Genomic DNA, 19,065 nt, shown 5'->3' on the forward strand with positions numbered 1-19,065 from the left:
TGTGTAAAATTAACAGGTTTTCAACCTTAAAAGTCTTTCTACATTTCAAGAACTAAGAGATGGGAGACATAGAGTCTTGGTGATGTGTATTTATATGTATGTATGTGTATGTATATAAAAACACACACATATAAACACACACACACACACATATATATATGGCACTAACAATTTCAAAACCAGCAACTGAGTAGCTGCTCCTTGTCTTGATTTTACATGGCCACAGATACCAATGTGCTATGAAGAATCAATGATATTAACCTCAGACATAGTTACAAGCCCTGCCTCGCCTGAAACTTTAGTTTCTCACTATTTTGGGGAAGGAAACTTTATACTGGAAAACCGGGAACCTTCGCTTTAAGGCTTGTCAAATGATTAATACATATTTAATGGATGATTAATACATTTTTAATGGATGGCCCTTGGCAACTGTGACCTACAGTTTACTAATTTAGAAAGGGATGAGCAAGTAGAATTAAGGTGTAGTTCCTCCTTTATCACTACACTCGCATGCATGCTTTGTATGGAAAACTTTATTTGATAATAAAAATAGCATTCACAGACTTTCTCCTTCTTTGTTGCTACATCATATACATAGTGTCTGTTCCAAGGAAAGAAGCTCGTACTGGGTAAGTCCACATCTACTCATACTAGTGTTATGTATAAACCCAATTAAGTCAAATAAAGCTATGAACAATGTAGTATTTATATATGCATAGTGTTTTATAAAAAAGATTGGCCCACATACTGCTTTTCATCAACACAGAAAGAGCATTATGTCTATAGCACGTTGCAAGAAATGATGACTGGAGAATATAGACTGCATACAAGTGCTTAATAATACATAAGCAGGCCCACCATGAAGGAAGAAATGATATTCAAACCAACAAAAGCTTTAGAATTACTTACACAGTCTCCCCTTTTAAAACCGCTTTACATACCTGATTCAGTTTACATTAAAATATATTCCCTGAATCAATTTGTTCCATTTTCAGAAATATAAACACTTAATCACATTCCTCACAGCTAAATTTTGTCATAAATCCTCTTTTATACAAGAAAAAGGCAACAGTTTTGTTTTTTTTTCCAACAGGCTCTATTAATTACAATTTAAACTGTACACACAATGATCGGCCATCTTCTTTCTTGGTTTTGTTTTTACAGTACCATGGCAACAACAGTGATAGACTTGCAATGGTTTTGTGTTCATATGGAGGATGTGAGTCAGTATACACGTACACACCAATGCACTGTAAAAAGCAGCAGTTTACTTTAGTGGTCCAACAGTAACGGCAAACATTTTGGCTCAGCTAGGCAGTAATCCATTACATCTTATACCAATGCTACAGCAGACTTACCACACAACTTGCAAATTTAAAAATACAACTTAGAAACTTGCAGGTTTCCCTTTTGCTGCTGTTCTCAAACTCAAATTTACAGCATACAACCAGTACAGATAGGCTTCTACAACCAGGTTGTCCCACTGATTGCCTCTTTTTGCCTGTGTTTTAATTTTGATTTTTTCTTTTTTTCTTTTTTTTTTTTTCTTTTCAGCAAGTGCACTCCTTTTGTCTCAGTAAGGATGAACCAGTAAAACAAAACAAAAAACCCCCTAAATACAGAGTGATAAGAAGAGAGAGCTTTTGGAATTTGGCAAAATTAAGAAAAGCCCACTGGTTTTTGCCTGAGCAGAAGGAATACACCTACTCCCAGAGGGAGGACTGAGCTCCCACCGCATTGTGCCTTGTCCCAGAATCCCGATCCCTTCCCTTGCTTCCAAGCAGACACACAATACCATGCATGCTGGGGTTGCTGTCCATATACAGCTAGAAGATGAGCAGGGCTGCAGCGGCTGCCTTAATGACATATCATTACGTGTTGCTGAGGCTAATGAGAGATCAACAGTCTATATCAGCATGTGACACAGGCATGGTGGTGACCAGTCCTTCTGCCTCTGTGCATTCTGTCGAGGGGGCCTGAAAGTATAAACTGTTCATGGAACAAACTAGAAATTCCTCATCGTAAATCATCTTGTGCTGTGTGGGTTTGTATTTATTTTTTTTATTATTTATTATTATTATAAATATCCTTCATTGAAACAGTAGTCTCTTCAAACAGTTCTCGCAATTTTAGGAACATTTGTCTCTTTCTGTTTTAATTCCTTCAGCAGGAGCGCTCCATTCCTACTGAGATGAACAATTTTCTTCCTTCCCCACCCCCAACCCTTAAAAAATTTTCTACATACAGTGTAGCAGTGAGTCACTAGAGAACAGTCTGGATCAAATTATTCAAACTTGGTCATAAAATCCTTTGCCTATATTATATTACCGGCTACCCCCACTTACTATAATGGGGAGGGGGGAGAGTAGCCCAATAAAGGAATTCATTTTTAAGAAATCTACAAAGAATGTAGAAACAAAATTTTATAATCCTTTAGGACCAACATTTGGCAAGTAATTAAAAAAAAAGAATACACTGAAAAATACTTTCTTTAATATTATACATCAGGCACAACACTTTTTTTTTTTTTTGTTATAAGATTTCATCTGCATAAAAGGTTTGTAGGATCAGCAGGTGCCGGATGTCTCCTGGTCTGCGAAAGCCAGATGGTCTCAGCTCCCGCACTCTCTGCTCTGCTCCCATGGTGTGGGGAAGGCGACAGGGACCCCGGGGAGCCCCTCAGATGCTGAGGTCGGTGCTGCACTCCTTGTAGGGCCGCCTGCGCTGCTCGGGCGGGTGCCTGCGGCTCGGCTCGTGCTTCCAGCTGGGCTCTTCCCTCTCCCGGTGGCCGAGTCGTTCCTCCCTGAGCCGTCTGTCGGGCGACCTCTCCCTCCGCCGGTCGGAGGACTTGGCCCGCCGGTCGAGGGAGTTCTCTCTTCTCCGCTCGGGTGACCTCCTCGGCTCCGTGAGTCTCTCCAGCGACCGCCGCCGGCGGCCAGGAGACCGCTCTCTGCGCCTCTCAGGGGAGAGGTCCCTCCTCCTCTCGTGTCGCTCCCGCCTCTCCAAAGTGTTGTCGGCACTCCTTGTCCCCTCCCTCCGCTTTTCGGGAGACCTCCTCTTCTGCCCGTTCACCACTGCCCTCTCTGGCTGCCTCTCGTGCCTCCTCTCCGGCGACCTCTCCGTCCTCCTGCCTGGCACGTGGTCGTTGGTTTTAGAAGTCCCATTCCAAGTGTGGTGTTCATTGGGATGTCTGCTAAACTCTCTGCTGCCTTTTAGGTCTCTAACGTAAGTCCGCTTGTCCCCATGTTGTGATGATTTGTGAAGGTCTGGTGGATAACTGGACTCCGATGATGGGTGCTGCCGTCGGTCGGATGGCACGGGTTTCATTTCCGATACATTTTGTGAACCTGTGGCGGGACTGTTCCTGTCACTGCTGGGGTCTGAAAGAAAATAACAGCAAAGCGTTTGGTACCGATGCCTTCCGCGGCGCCGTGACACCACTTAGCACTCTTCAGACTTCATTAGTGACAAAAACAAACAACTGTTAAAGCAGTCAGCGAAGGCTAACCCAAGCTTTTGTTAATTTAACTGTGAACAAGGAGAGTTACAGGTTAGTACTGGTGCTGCTCTGATCGTTAGCCATGTTTTGGTCCAAGCTGATATCATCTTTATGCTCTTCTGGGCATGGGGCATTTTACATTTTCCCCAAGCCCAATTCATAATGTTTCAGTTACTTTACTTTCTTTCCAGTGGAAAAAGAAATAAAATATTATAGTTCGGGTTGCTGGCTGGTTTTTTAAATAGTTTCCAATAAAGAGGGCCTTTAGGAAACAATTTGTGCCTTTTAAGTCATTACAAAGAACTGCCTTCCAGGTGTGGGAGGCTGTGGTTCAAATAGCAGAAAATGTACAGAAAATAGAATTGATTATTAAGTTTTCACCTTGTAAAATAACATTTTGAAGGTGTGAGAATTAGACTGTAATAATACAATTTCCATTTCATTTAAGACATCACTTAATCTCACTTAGTTCTACCATGTTACGAAAAGTCCTAGGGTAGATTTTGGTTTTGCCACAATGATTCAAACAACGATGACAGAAGTTATGATTTTTTTCATATCAAAGCAATGGAAAGATATTGTAACATGTACGATGGCTTTGATTCAAATCTAATCTCCAGTTCATTATTTTTTATGTAGTATTTGAGGTAAAATAGAGCTGAGCTACTTCTGCGAGACAAACTGCAGAGCAGAAGTACAAAAACAACCCTCAAACTAAACCCCAGCCCTGCGCTGCAGCTCAGCTACAATTACTGCTGTCATTTGTAACGGATGTTTATGAATGATTCATTACAAACACGAAAAACATTAAAGTAGCTGTGCTGCCTTAATGCAAGTGCTGCTTATATTTGCTTATTTTTTTTCTTTTTAGAAGTAACTCCTGCACGGCAGCTCGGCTGCCTTTAGCCACTTCCTGCCGCTCACACCCAGACACCCACCTCGAGGTGGGCTGTCCTGATGGCAACGACTGAACACCCTCACAAACACTTGTGGGGACAGATTTTTTCTCCCCCACTCTTTTTCTCCTTTTTGTCTTCCCTCCCCCAGGACAAACCCTCTACAGGCTCATTCCTCCTGCCATCAGGCCAAGCATCTCCCATTTGATGGCATTTCCATTCCTGAGCTCGGGAGGGTCGGTGTGTGTGTGCGTGTGAGAATTTTGTGATTTCCAGGTGAACCCTCTGTTGTGACCCACGTGTGGGTAATTTTGCTTATTAGGATTTTCAGGCAGCAGCTGGGGACCACACTGCTTTTCCTTGGCTGTAAGCATGTGGCTTGCAGCAACCTGGCTAATCACACAAGGTACAAGCGAGGCTTAAACGTGTCCTGTGGTGTGTGTACTTACAATTCGGGGGACGCAGGGTGTTCGGGATGAATTGCTGTACATATAAAATATAGCGAAGCGGAAAGCAATGTGAGGGAATTAGGCCACAGCACAAAAACACCTAATATTGATTTTAGCTACAAACCGTAGTTTGATTATGGCCCATAAGGTAGAAGCAAGACTCCCCGAGCTTGTCATTTCTCATACATGCAGCGATATTAGGAGGTATCATCGCTGAGGAAGGAAGAGCCCAGCACCAAGAAAAGTGAGAGAAAGAGAAAGAGAAAAGTAGAAAATTTAGATTCCCTATAACAAAGATGAAAGAAAGAAAAATCTTCATATTTTATCTTAGAATAAAGAAAGTTTATTTTTCCAGTCAGATTGTCTAGGCTTCACCCAAATATAAGGCTGCAAAGACAGCAGTTGTTATTATTGTGACATAAAGAGACATCTAAGAGGTGATTCAATAACCCAGACAACGAGAGCATCCATTCTAAAAGACAGCTGGAACAGTGACACAGAATGTCATAGAAAAAACATTAACAATCAAACAACAACGAAAAATAAAGTTCACCAGAGACCACAACATTAAAAATAAGTACAAAACTCATTACAAAAATATACAGCCTCATAGAGAAGCACGTTCCAATTGAGTCAGAAAAATATTGGAACTTAACATTATTAGAGGAACCATTTGCGACTGCAGCGAACAGAACAAAGAGAGGAAGGAGTCCCAAATGTTACAAGGATATTCTTTACAGTAGTGCAACCCCTGTATATTAAATCCTTGCTTGGAGAACAAACTTTTAGTGGTTAGCATTAGCCAAAAGAAAATTGGTGGTGGATTTCCATCCTCAGTGCAACAGACATATGCTTTGAGAAGTGAAGCACTTAATTTACAGGGTATTTATGCAGTCTAGCATATGATACAGTACTGTACATCCAAAGGAGCATAGGAAAAGACAAAAGTAGAAAGAACATTACAGAATTTCAGTGCCATCATTGAACTTTCTGGTGTGCTATTTATATTACAGAAGTGTAAACCCACAACTTCCCTTCCATATCGTTAAACACTTCAATTGTTTGTTGGTTTTACTCTGAATTGGTCATTTTAAGTTAAGTAATGAGCAGACTGAGCAGAAACCCTCAAACATGGTACAGTAAATGAAAAGAAAATCTAGTTCATAAATTGTGCAGAAGGGTTTTGTTTCTGGTGTTAGGACATGGAGAGAATGATAAACACAGAACTTACTGACACAGAAATAACCCAAATAAGGGGAGGAAAGTATAAAGGACATCCCTTCAATCATCAGTTTCTATAGAAACCTCAAAGACCTTTGGTTGGGAGTAGCCCTCCATCGAGGGCACAATATTTGACAATTATCTCAAATAAATAAGACATAATTATAATATTAAATAGTGTGCTAAGTTAAGCCACCCAGCAATCCAACCTCCAGGGGAAGAAAAGGAAATCTAATGCAATTCTTAGTAAGAAACAAGGACTGACTGTTTCCCCTAAGACACACATGAGAGCACCTTTTCATAACCTCCTCACCTTTTCAGACCTTACAAATTAACTAGTTGAAACCAGCAGACAGTTTAAGGGGGAAGAAAAGGGCTCAGGAGGCCAAATCAATATACTTTTGCAGTAAAGCTTTTTCTTTTTTTCCTTCTTTTTCTTAAATAACTTTATAAATATTTACATAAATATTAAGGAAAGGCAAAAATCTCGTAAGCCATCTTGGCATTCATGTCTATGGATACAGACAGGAACTAAGAGAAAAACCTAACCAAAAAAAAAAATCACTGCTTCAGAATAGTAACTTGGGATCCCAGTTTTTGCATTGATTAGAAGTAGAGACCTATTTGAAACAACAATTCAGCCGCTGAGAAACAGTTTGGCACAGTTCAATGACATTCCTTGTTTGGCTGGACAAGACAATAAGGTTTTTTGTTTTGTTTTGTTTTCCTCTCTGATCACCAAAAAATACTGCTATGATGATCTTGCCTTACACTGTGCCCCAAGTCCATGGAAGCAAGCAAAGGATGAAATGTGTAGAAAATTCAGCACAAGCGAGGCAATTATATGTTGCAAAGGTTGGTAAGACACTGGTGAGAAAGGAAAATAAAAAAGAATTCCCGCTTCAGATCTTGAGACAAATCATTCATGGAGTGATGCCAGGGAAGAAAGGAATGTTTTCATAGTTTGACCCACCATATTCTGGGACTGAGCCATCTCCACGTTTCAGAAACAGGCGGACCTTGCGGCCACCATTTTTAATCAGTTCGATGGCCCGAGCGTGCTTCATGTTCTTGGTGGTTTCTCCATTGATCTCTAAGATTTCATCACCGATCTGTCAATGTAATAAGAGAGTCTAAGATTAGAACCAAGTCCCCACAAGGGTCCCCTCCAGCACATCACAAGACAATGGCCACAGCAAAGGTGGAACAACTATGCACCAGGTGAAGCTAAAAAAGCCCAACTCCTTCTAGTGACAGTCCACAAAAAACAGTGTGCAGGGGCTTGGAACACATGAAGGCAATGGGGAAAACTTGAGGTATAAAAATATTTCATTGCTGTTTTGCAAAACCACATCGCAAAACTGTATTGCTCAATAGTAAGAGCAGTGCTAGAATTGTTGCTATTCTATTTAGTTTTGATTATTTGTAAAGTCTTCAAAGTGATTGTTTGTTTCACAGTCTAGCACAACTGGGATGTTCACAGAGCTTTTTCAGGTCTGTTTCTCACTTGGATATTGATACTACCATGAACCAGCAAAGCTGCTTTTCTAAATATAATCATTTATCAGGAAAGAAAACAGGGCTTAGAAGAGGTTGTCAAAGCATTGACTTCCAAAGGGCAGCACTGATTTTTCATCATATTTTCATCAGAGAATTTTTGGACCCATAGACCTACGCCCAGCAAAAGAATTTTGCAAATGCCCTTCACATGACTTATGTGGAGAAGAAAAAGATGTATGCGGGAAAGTTATAATGCATTCTCTAGCAGAGGAGCAAGGAGTACATAAAACGTGCCAATTTAATTTTTTAGTAGGCCTTTTGTAACATATGCCCTTGTTATAATATTTGTAATTTAGCTGATATGTGAAGTTAATGCTAATCAAAAACCACATTGCAATTTTGTAACCTGTGGGCCATACACATGCTCTGTCCCTACTCTGCCCAGTAGCAGACAAAGACTGTGGCTATTACATTTTCACTGCTCCATGCATCCCTGTTAGGCTTTAAAAGACAGATTATGTGTTAGAATCTGGAAAGCAGGATTGGAAGAAGGGGGTGAAGTCTTCCAGTGAACACACACTGCTACAGACTGCATACAAAGAGTGACAGATGCCAACGACAGAAGTAAATAGGAACCACTTTCAGTTAACATTTAATTTTCCTTTTAGCTGGCACAGCAGAAGGGAGAGGCAGGGAAGTCAGCTAATTCCAAAGATATGTGGTATTAAGATCAGTTTGTGCATACCCTCATTTTCCCACATCTCTCAGCTGGACCATCCTCAGCGAGCCGCAACACGTACAGATCCATATTATACTCTCGGCCACCTCGCAGGCTGAAGCCAAAACCTTTGGCTCCTCTTTCCAGCTCAACAGTGTAGAAGTCTTGGTCCTGCTGGAGAGAAGAAAACAAACGCCCAATTGAATAGGAAGTCAAATAGTGCTCCACTCCCATTTTGAAATTATTCGACAATGAACAATATTGGTTTTGTTACTGATAATTAAAAATAGAAAATCAGTTGAATTTTCACACACAGATTAGGATTTGCTTCTTCCTCAGATTCTACTCTGCAATTTGGAGTTCTGGTGGTGGCCTGTGAAGGGCTTTTGGAATGAATGGGCTTGGCCATGTCCCATGGTGCATTTTTGGGCACTTTTTTTACACAACACCTCCTGTGCCCAGGGCAGAAAGGCCTTTTTCTGGAGGGTGGTTAGCGTTCTACCAACTGCATGGAGGGTGAGGACAACCTTACTTCCAGTGCCAGGCTTCAGTGAAACGTCTAATGGAACTTGGGGTGAGTGTGTGCTGGCTTTTCCTTTTTGTTACCACATCATCTATTCCTTTGCAAGAAGCTCAGAAGCCTGGGCATTGTTTTCCACAAATGCTATTATGGGGATGTTTTGAAGCCCCTAATAGAAGAGCTTACTTCTGGGATGGCCAGTGGCAAGGAAAGTTAACGGTGAGATAGATAATCTCTCTAATAAGATGCCATCTGCGTGAGCTGGAACACTCCAGCCATTGCCCCTTATTAAGTTTTCCTCTTTTTTGTCCTCTGAATTTATCATTTGCACGCAACAATACTTTCTGGAGAGGCCCCTTACAATATACAATTCAATAAACAAACACATAAATTATTACTGCCCTAAAAATGTCAGCTTTTTTCCTTTATTTTTTCTTCCTCAAAGTCTTGATGAGAATGTGTTGGAAATGTTTCTCAGCTGAAACAACAGCAACACATATTAAGAAACTAATCAGCAAATTCCTCTTTTTTTTTGAGCAAACAGACTGTGGGAGAACAGCTTCTCAGTAGGAATTTCCAAGGGAAATATTTGAACACAGCCAGCCCTCAAGCAGATTGGAAACAACAATCTGTGGTAAACAAAACAATTAGAGAGGTGCTCCTTACCTGTGCTGCTTGGGGTGGTTTGAAATCAAACTGGGATTCCTGCTTTGGTTTGGTGTTGTTCCTGCTGTAATGAATGAGAGAAAGAGGGAGAGAAGAAAAATACAGCTCATGGGATGTGAAGGTGATCAAGGAGTAACCAAAGAGAGAGCATGTCAACATGCCCTCCTCAAGGAAAACAATCTGACCTGGTCTCCTGTGGTATTTGCTGAGGAGTATGTGTGGTTGTGATTGTAGCAATTTTTTCTGCATTGGTCAATAAAGTAGCATTGGAGGATTCTGCAAAATAGATTTTGTTTTTCATTATGAGGGAAGACCACTGGCTATTCACTGAAAGAAAAAGAAGTTATGCAAAGGCATTTCACTGGAAATCATCATTATGTTGTTTCTAAAGAACTTCAGATGGGCTCGAATTGCTCAATTCCCCAAATTAACAGTAATTATGTATATGAAACTGTACACTCATTTGAGAAATGAAAAAAAAATTAAAATAAAAAAAAAATTAGGAAATCTGGATTGGAAACCCCTCTGACCTTTAGACATACTCAGAATGAAGACTGACTTATAGAGGAAGGGTTGAACAATGTTTTGTCTGTTATCTAATGACATGAATTCCAGTCACTAAAGTCTCTAAATATGGTAGGTTGGCTAGATGAATTTTACAGTAGCTATAACTATTCCAGAGATTATAAGCTTATCAGTCCCTTCCTCCATCAGAAACTGCAATCGTCAGTAGAATTGAGATGTGGCTTTCATCTAATACCTCACAAGGTGATACTGAATGTGGCTAAAACCCAAACTTACTGAAATCTGTCTTTGAAATACAACCCACTACTGTCTGAGCACTGAAAGCTGCACACAGGGACGTGGAACTACCTGTACCAAATGCATCAGCAGCGCTGAGTACCACTTACAAAAGTATGCATGGAGAGAATACAGAGAGCAGGAGTAACTCCTAAACTCAATTTCTGCCACAGTAAAAGGCTCTCAGCTCAACATCAGTCTGTGCAAATGCCATATTTCTCTATGCACAGCAGGAGATGCTTCAAGGAGAGGTCCTCTCTCCTGCTTCCTACAACTGGGATGGGAGTTGCTGTAGACGCAACTGAAAAGAGGTTACTTAGGCATCCCTCACAGCATGGCAGGGCAAAATGTTCCCCCTGTCATTCTGGAGCTGTATCACAGACTTCAGTAACACCAGAGTTAAGTCCAAACTCATTCAAAATTCTGCCTAAAATTAAGGACACGTCAAGGCCAATAGCCAAATATTAGCAACACACTTTTGGAGGAAAGACCTGGAACTCTTGTATATTGAACTCAGCACATTTTCCAGAACTACATATTGTATCAATCCTGAACTGAAATTAGTACTGAAGAGTTTCAAATGCTGAACTGCTCCAGAAGTCAGCAGTCCTGAAAACACCCTTTCCCTCCCATGGGAGTTTGAATTCAGAGGAAGCCTTGGTGGTAGGTACATGCTTAACCACACAGATGTTGAACAGCTGGTTGCATATGGAGAATGATGGACACAGTCCACGGAAACACCCACTCATCAGGCACAGCATTCCCAGCTAAAGCCACTGCAGTGACAGACCCTTGCTCCTTTGAGGAACAGCTCTGCACACAGGAGACCCCCACTTTGTGCCTATACCCTTTGTAACCAAGAGAGAACCACAGGTGACAAGTAACTACGAAATACTGACCATGATCCACTTTTTAAGATCAAAATCTAAACTGAATGCACAATCACTAGGGCAACAGTGACAAAAACTGGATGGAAACATCTGGCTCTCCAACATAAAATTACAAGGTCTCCTACCCTGCCCTTGTTTGCCTCTTAAGCATCTGGTAATTCATTGTACTGACTATGGAGAAATCTGTCATTACTAAACAGAGTCCAGTTGTAATAAAAAACTGCAACAATGGGAGGAGTTTTCCCCGAATTAAGGAGAGGTGGTGGTCATGGGCTTACTTGGTCCTGGGAGCTTAATTTACTTCATGGATTTATTCTAATTATGGAGAAATCTAGATAAGGGGAAGGTTTTTCCTTTCTGTAGCTACTTGCATGTCAAGGGAAACTCAGGAAAGGGGAAAGAGAAAAAGAAGCACTTAAACAGATGGGTGCAACAAGAACATAGCTCCTTTGCCTGCAGTACTGTGCCCAAGTTAACATGCCCAAACCCTCAGCATATGGAGCTGTAACATCTTCCAGACCAGAGCTGGCTTGTGTCCAGTAGTTCAGGCAGCAAGAGAGGTTTCTGGGTCTGCCTGCACCTCTCAGGTTAGGCATGAGCAAAACATACCCTTGTGATGCTGTGCCACTGACAGCTGGCTCGTGTGAGGAAGACGCATCCCTACGGGTGGTTACACTGTTGAATTTTAAGAAATAATTCTGTTTATTTTGTAAAGATGCCTTGATGTTAAAATCTGACTCAAACAGAAGAAGGCCCCAAAACACAGTTAAGTGTTCTGTATTCATCCAGAACAAAAGCCTCTGGAATCATCCACAAATATTTGGAGATCAGATGAAGATGGGCTTCAAAGAGAATGCAAGATTCCTACCCTTTAGTAGGTCACACTAATAATACCAAGGAGAGCAACAACACATCTTTGGTACAGATGTATCTTCACACCACTGCACTGCATCTATCTTTAGCCCACCCTATCCCATGAGTCAGGAGTTGTGCATAATTTTGCTAGTTTTCTAGACACTGGTTCAGGATGCATTCCAACCACCATGCAAAACTGGAGCAGAACATAGCAAAAATGATCTTTAGTGCAATTACAACTGCATGTTCTAAAATCTACATATTTCATTGATTCTTTGCCCTGCTCTGCCCTAAAATAGTCACCAATTAAATGTCTAATCTAAGCTTGTTCTTTCCCAGCATTCTGTATCCTTGCATCAGCTGGAAGCGTGTTAAAGCATCATAATTTCATGGCAAATGTAATCCTGCAGTGGTCTGTAGCAATTAATTTGTGCAAAACTTATTCCAAAGCAGAAATTCTTGGTGTTTTTAATAATGTTAGAAGAGATTAGCAGTGTGAGTTTATTGTGAGTCTTGTGATGTGCCTTAGTTTCATGTTTATCTGACAAGTGGCTTCTGATTTATGCTCCCCCCTCCTTGAAGCACATAGACCATTTATATTTGCCAAAAAAAGCACTCAAAAGTCAACACAAAGAAAACAACAAATCAAGAAAGGCACACAAAGACATCAAAAAGAAAACAACACTGAGACTAATTTTTTGTATCTCATGGGGGTTTTAGAGCAAACCTCTCAGCAATTTTCAGAGTGTTGGGTCTTAGTGGCTTTCGGAAATTAAAGGCAGGTAATACTATGCAAAGATGGCAATCTGACTTGGAATTTCAAAGTGACAGTAAATAAAAAGACTTGAAGTTTGCACTGCTATGAGAGTAGAGTTGACTCCTTCCCTAGGGAACACCTTTCCACCTTCTCTAGGAACGTGTGATGTCAGTCCCAGGTACGTGTTTCCCTAACCTAAGAGATTTACATGATATCTGGGACACGTAATTGCATGAACAAGACTGGCTGAGCATTCATATCAGGAAGTTACATTCTTCTTAAAAATTTTTAAACCATTCAGAAGTTGCTTATTTCTCAGGTGGCTTTGCCTTTAAAAAAAAAAAACAAGCTCTTCATTTATTTAAAGATTCACCTTCCTTGATTTTTATGAGATACTAAAATACAGGTAATGAACAATTCTTCTCTCAGTTTATCTCCCAAAGCAGGCATGCGCAGGCCAGCTCTGATGTTAGCCTGATTCACAGCCATTTTATTATTCATGAACACCTAATTTGCTGCAAGCAGCAGAGGATCATATACCATTTGACCTGGTACCTACTAGACAGTAGGAAAATAAAGCCTTTGTGCAAAACATATCATCCTAAATAAAAACAATTTATAACCAGATCATTTCTCATCCCAGTCTATTTTTATCCTATAACAAAACACAGCATAATCATGCTCTGTGGGGTAACCAAATCCATGTTTCAGATCAGAAAGTTTAAGAGTTAGCAACTACCCAGTGCTTCTCACTGGAAATCACATCATCAAACGTCTTCATTCTTTTTTCAGGTACTAGGTTCATTTCAGCTATACTTCCTCTGGGTTTCTTTCAAATTTAATCACACTTTCTCCACATTTAAATGCAAATAATGTCCTGTACCACTCTAAGGAATGCTTGTTAGCACTGTATCTGAGTCATCAAATCTTATACCCATGGATTTAACTTAAAAGGAGAGCAACGTTAAAAGGTTTCTGCCTAACGAGCTCTCACCATGAACCCATCCATGGCAGAGCAGGACAATAAATAAATACTCAGAATTTAGAACCACAGCAATTTTAGTTCTGCTGCAGATATTTTACAAGGTTTCTGCTCTGTTCCTATTCAGGGGTCAAGCTAGGCATCAATGTAATGAAACTGATATATAACACAGATCCTTATTTTTATTAAATACTTCAGTGACCTGAAGCCAGTACCAAGTGTCTGCTTATTATTAGGGATCCTGCATATTCCCTCTGATCTGAAACAGTGAGATCCTCTCTAGGGTAACTCTTACAGTGATCAGCTGCAGGCTCACAGCAGCTCCAGAGCCACCACCATTTAAACAGTCATTTAAAAATGTATTGAGCTTGCTCCCAAAGCAACTTACTGAGAATAAAAACAAATCTGCTTTTCAAACAGCTTAAAATATGTCAAAGTGTTTATCCCTTTCTGTTATCTCTTTAGTCCATAGCCTGCTTGTGTCTATACAAAGCTTCAGGAATCCCACATGCTAACAAGCGATTCCCAAATATTCTAAAGCTGCATTATTAAAACCTAAGGATCAAATCAAAGTGTACCAAGTCGTGTATCAAACTCGTGGCAGATCATTTTAAGGAGATACATAGAATGGAATATTATTTTTTTAATGTCGAATCAGCACCTCCCTGTTTAAAACCATCTATTTCTATAAAAAGGAAGAAAAAATAAAGCTATGAAGGGCTCACAACCTCCCTCACTGCTACCTCCCAAAGCGGGAGTGGGAATCGAGTCCTCCATGACTTTGCAGCTCCAACTGACACAAAAAAGCCCAGGAACAAAAACCAACAAGAGGGTCAGATTAGACAGCAGGAAACATATACTTTACCATCTCCTGGAATGATGCGCAGGGTGACGGTGTTTCCCGCTTCCTTAATGAGGTTGACGATGTCTGAATGCGACTTGTTGGTGATGGAGCACCCATTGACGGCCAAGATCCGGTCGCCTACTTTCAGCTTCCCACAGCGGTCGGCAGGACTCCCTTCAATTATCCGACCTATTTTGTGAGGCATGGCCACACATGCATTTCCCGCTTTTGTATTGGTTTGGGGGTTGTTTTTTTGTTTTTGTTTTTGGTTTGGTTTTTAATTGTTTACATACGTGGGAATATGGTGAAGGGGAAAAGGAGAAAAAGGGTTGAAAAGGGAAAGAGAAGGTTAAGGGTTAATTAATTAATGCATCAAGCAAAAGTTATTATAGGATAGCTTTGCTGCCAGTGTTCAAAACATTGGCAATCAACTAGTATGAGTGCACAAAGCTTTACTTTTTCCACGAAAAGGTGTTTTGTTAATCACTCAAAACTCCCCCCCCCACCTGGATTTCTGTTAATAAATTGTGAGATTTTTATTGACTACAACTGCACTTAGCAGCCCCATCATAACCCAAATCTGATTTTATTTTTGAAGAAAAGGATTGAAACTGTTTCTAGAAAACTCAGCCTTCCTTCTCCAAGATTACATTGTTGTCAGCCTCTCTGGTCCTTCTCTAAGCCAACGGCTGTTCAAGGTTCTGCCAATGTTTTGTTCTTTCTCAGTTTAGAAAGATAAAATCGTTCTAGGCCTAGGAGGGAGCACGGCTCCCTTTCTACCACACAGACCCACTCTATCAGCGCTGCACGGGGAAGCAACATGAAACGTTTTTCTTCCATCGTGAATAAAGGTACTACCAGGGAAGGCACAGGACCACTACAGATGGGCCAAGACTGACAAAGGTAACCCGTTTGGTGCAGGCATTCACCTCAGCCTCTGTTAACCCTTCCGCTTTTATGACCTCATTTGGCACCAGGGTGGGAACAGGTAAGGAATAAGGACCTCCTCATTTAAATACCTCTAAAACCACACACAAAACCATGGAGATGTCTGACACACAGAGCAAGAGCACTTTAGGATGAATGTGTTTTGGAGACAAAATTCTCCTCCTGTTCCACGCAACTGTTTGTTCCAAAAACACAGGGTCATCCACAACATGCAGAATTGGGACAAAGAGGATAGACAACATCACTAAGATAAATCCATTGGGCTTTTGTATGGCTCCTTATGAGGGCAAGAGGCCCTCAGGCACGCAGCACGTGATTGAAACCATGAGGTACAGAGCCGTCACCTCACACTTTGCATCCACAATACATTCACCCTCAAGATGCACTTTCCCATCTCTGCTATAGTCTTTACTTGATTAGTAGTTTTAGAGATATACACTGCTGCACACATGACAACACTAGAAAGACTATAAAGAAGAAAAGGCCAAGACATGGATATGTGAGGTTGGGAGATGCGATGAAAACTGGCAGAAAGCATTAATATTAGTAGCAAACATCAGGGAGATTTCTTTTTTCTTCTTTTACTATGATGTTAGAAAGTTTCTCTTTCTGGTAATACAAAGCCCTATCCAGTTTAAAGGCTGTTTTGAGGGTATGACTCTATCCAACCCACTGAACACAGATGACAGAGCCCACACCAAAGTGACCAAGGTGGGTTTTAGAACCAGTTTGGCCCATCTCTAAATACTACATATGAAAGAAAAAAACCACAAAGCAGGTCCAGGGCAAGCACCAGACAGCAGAGGGAACACATCTCATGCGGAGTATTAGGAAAAAGCTGAATATACTTGAAAAAAATTAAAGGAAAAACAGTCACAGATCAACAGATCTCCATGAGGAGCCCCTGCACAGAAAACTTCCAGTTAGTGAGTATCTTGAGCTAAAGCAAACACAACTCTTTACAATCTCAGGTCAAGGCTTCTCTGCAGAAAAGAGTTAGAGCATAGTCTTCATACAGTAAAAGTTATTTACACACGTTTGCAAATACATTCAGAAGACAAAAGCACTCCCTCTGGTTTAGACTGACTTCAGTTTAATCTGTATTATATTATACCATTGTGTTCTGGCACCTAAACTCCTATTTTCAAGTGCGGTTTCCAGCAGCAAGGACAGTGTGACGCAGCCTGGTGTCTGAGAACTGACAGAACTCGATGCACTGGCTTTCCACCAGATATTTCCCCCTTGAAATCTCTCCTGTCATAACGGCTCACAACAGTGTTAGAAATGGCCTGTTCTACATCAATACCAGCAAAGGAGGTGATGCTCCCTTGATGTAAGTAAGGGCGTTACTGATGGGCAAGAAATCAGAAAAAAAGCCTAGGATAAAGAGGGAAAGGCCACTTCTTGCACTTGCATGCCCCAGGAACCCTCAAGCTGTACAGGGAGCCTCCAATACATTTTGTCTGCAAACCACAACCCTGCTGTGAGAGGTAGTGTGAAGAAGGCCAAGGCATGTGCTCTGCCTTTTCCTCTCCCCCTCCATCCCTAACATCTGCCACAGATTAACGGAGAAGGAATACCTTTTTCCACTACAAAGTCCAAGTGGATGCTGCCTCTGGCCCTTTTGGAGGAGATGGAAAGGGAAGAAAATAGCATCTCTGACTGCTTTCCTCCTTGCAATGACACTCCTGCTCAAGAACAGGCAGTTCTGAGTTTGCAGTGACACTCCTGCTCAAGAACAGGCAGTACTTGCAAAACCAGCTTACACACACCTCCTTTGCAGCAACACCTGGAAATGGGTGTCTGCCTGGCAGAAAGACTGTCTTCAAACAGAAACCACGATCACCCTCTATTAGGGCAGGACATTATGTGTGACATTGCATATACTTCATTTCACCCTACTCTGAAGAAATGGATTTGGGAAGAGGTGAAATGGGTCAAAAAAAATCCTCTTTTTTTTAACAGTATTCTGCATTTTATGTATTACCAGCAAGCACTATTAATTAAAACTTTCCATCTATCAGCAGGTTCACTCCATAATGAGGATCAGAATAACACTGATTGCCAAAGAGAAGTTAATCAGTTTAAGCATTACTGCTTTTAAATCAACTGGCTCGATTCCACCATTAGGAGACATATTTCATTCCACCTGCTCCATTTCTGCACTAGAAAACAGCATCACTGGGAGGATCCCCAGCAGCTCTTCTGAGAGCAAACCCCAGAAAGTCTCTCCCAGAAAGTGACCGTCAGCAACTGCCATTGGTGGCAATTTTTGCTTTTCAGGTTGGGATTTCTCATTTTGCTTCCCTCGACTCAGTGCTGAACAAAACCCAGGAGGCAAACACCTACCAAGTCTTTGCCTCCGATTAAGCTATTAATTACATAAATTGGGGCGCTCACGACTTTTAATTAAACAGATCCCCACTCGCCTCCTTGTGCTGCAGTGCTCAAACCTGCGTCTCATTTGAGGCGCATTTAAAAAACTCCACGACTCACCGAACGTCGTCCCCGCCTCGGGCCTGCTCACGGACGAGACGATGACAAAGCCGAACCCCTCGTTCTCGCCGCGGCGGATTTCCACATCGTAGGGCTGGACCACGGTGCTGACAACGCCACTGCCCCCGCCACCACCGCTGCCGATGCCACTGGTGCTGCCGCTGCCCGAGCTGACGGTGTTGAGGGAGTTCTGGCTGCCCTGCGGCGTTCGCTTCTCCTCCGTCAGCGAGGCCGGCTGGTTGCTGCTGTGGTGGGAAGAGGCCGGGGATGGGACTTCATTCTCTGCCTTGGGAACTGGGGAGGAGGGGAAGAAAGATTGTTTGAGCAGGCTGCGCCATTTAGTGTTTGAAAAGAGATCTCTACTGAGGAAAAAGGCAGGAGAAAATCACCTGCTTTAGTCTACAGATCACAGCCATAATGACCAAGGGCTCTGTATCCTTTTGGATGTCACAACCAATAGCTTCAGTGATAGCACTGACCACACATGCTCACCCTCTTCCGTGTATGGTCACACAGCCAAAGCCTTTCACTGCCAAACTGCAGCAGCAGTATGGTTAAACCAGTGGAGTGCTGTGTGCTTGGGTGCTTGGTGGCATTTTAAACCTAGAGTACATTAGTTGAAAGGTGCCTCCTTGAGCTGTCACATCCTCACTTCAGTTATATATGTACAACTGTATATACGTGCACAAGCCACGAGGAGAGACAGTAATATCACACATCCATCACAACACCTGTGTATTTTTAAATTCAGTGTTATCAGTTAGGTAGCACTGATTGCCTTTGATTAATGGGATCATAAGTAATAACAATCTCCCATACTAGCAAAACAACCTGTGAAGCAAACTATTCTGGATAGAAGAACCAGCAACTATCAGCAACTGGCACAGACAGGGAAACCATTAAACATTGTTAACATTAACATTAAACAAGTGTTCAACAGCAATTGAAATTGGAAGGGGTAGTAGTTTAAAATCTAATCAGCTACCACAAGGCTTGAAGAAGTCTCAAAAAAATTGCTTAGTC

General features: G+C 41.6%; 1 protein-coding gene across 30 annotated transcripts in view; it reads right to left on the bottom strand.

Annotated features, from left to right (window-relative positions):
• Positions 1-515: 515 nt before the first annotated feature.
• MAGI1 (membrane associated guanylate kinase, WW and PDZ domain containing 1) overlaps positions 516-19,065 on the bottom strand; it is a 338,357-nt gene continuing 319,807 nt past the window's right edge. For 10 of the 30 annotated variants that reach the window (XM_017826866.1, XM_017826864.1, XM_017826855.1 and 7 more), the window contains 7 exons: positions 18,043-18,336; positions 14,620-14,823; positions 9,655-9,745; positions 9,470-9,533; positions 8,311-8,457; positions 7,039-7,177; positions 516-3,380 (listed from right to left, as the gene is read on the bottom strand). In XM_017826866.1, the coding sequence (XP_017682355.1) occupies positions 2,680-3,380; positions 7,039-7,177; positions 8,311-8,457; positions 9,470-9,533; positions 9,655-9,745; positions 14,620-14,823; positions 18,043-18,336 (1,640 nt within the window). In that variant the 3' untranslated portion in view covers positions 516-2,679. Of the gene's footprint in view, positions 3,381-4,968; positions 5,058-5,138; positions 6,933-7,038; positions 7,178-8,310; positions 8,458-9,469; positions 9,534-9,654; positions 9,746-14,619; positions 14,824-18,042; positions 18,337-19,065 lie in introns of those variants that run through there. The other 20 variants (XM_017826876.1, XM_017826878.1, XM_017826877.1 and 17 more) reach the window with 11 other exon arrangements.

Source organism: Lepidothrix coronata, unplaced genomic scaffold, assembly GCF_001604755.1.
Source record: "Lepidothrix coronata isolate B3197 unplaced genomic scaffold, Lepidothrix_coronata-1.0 Scaffold131, whole genome shotgun sequence".
Lineage (NCBI taxonomy): Eukaryota > Metazoa > Chordata > Aves > Passeriformes > Pipridae > Lepidothrix > Lepidothrix coronata.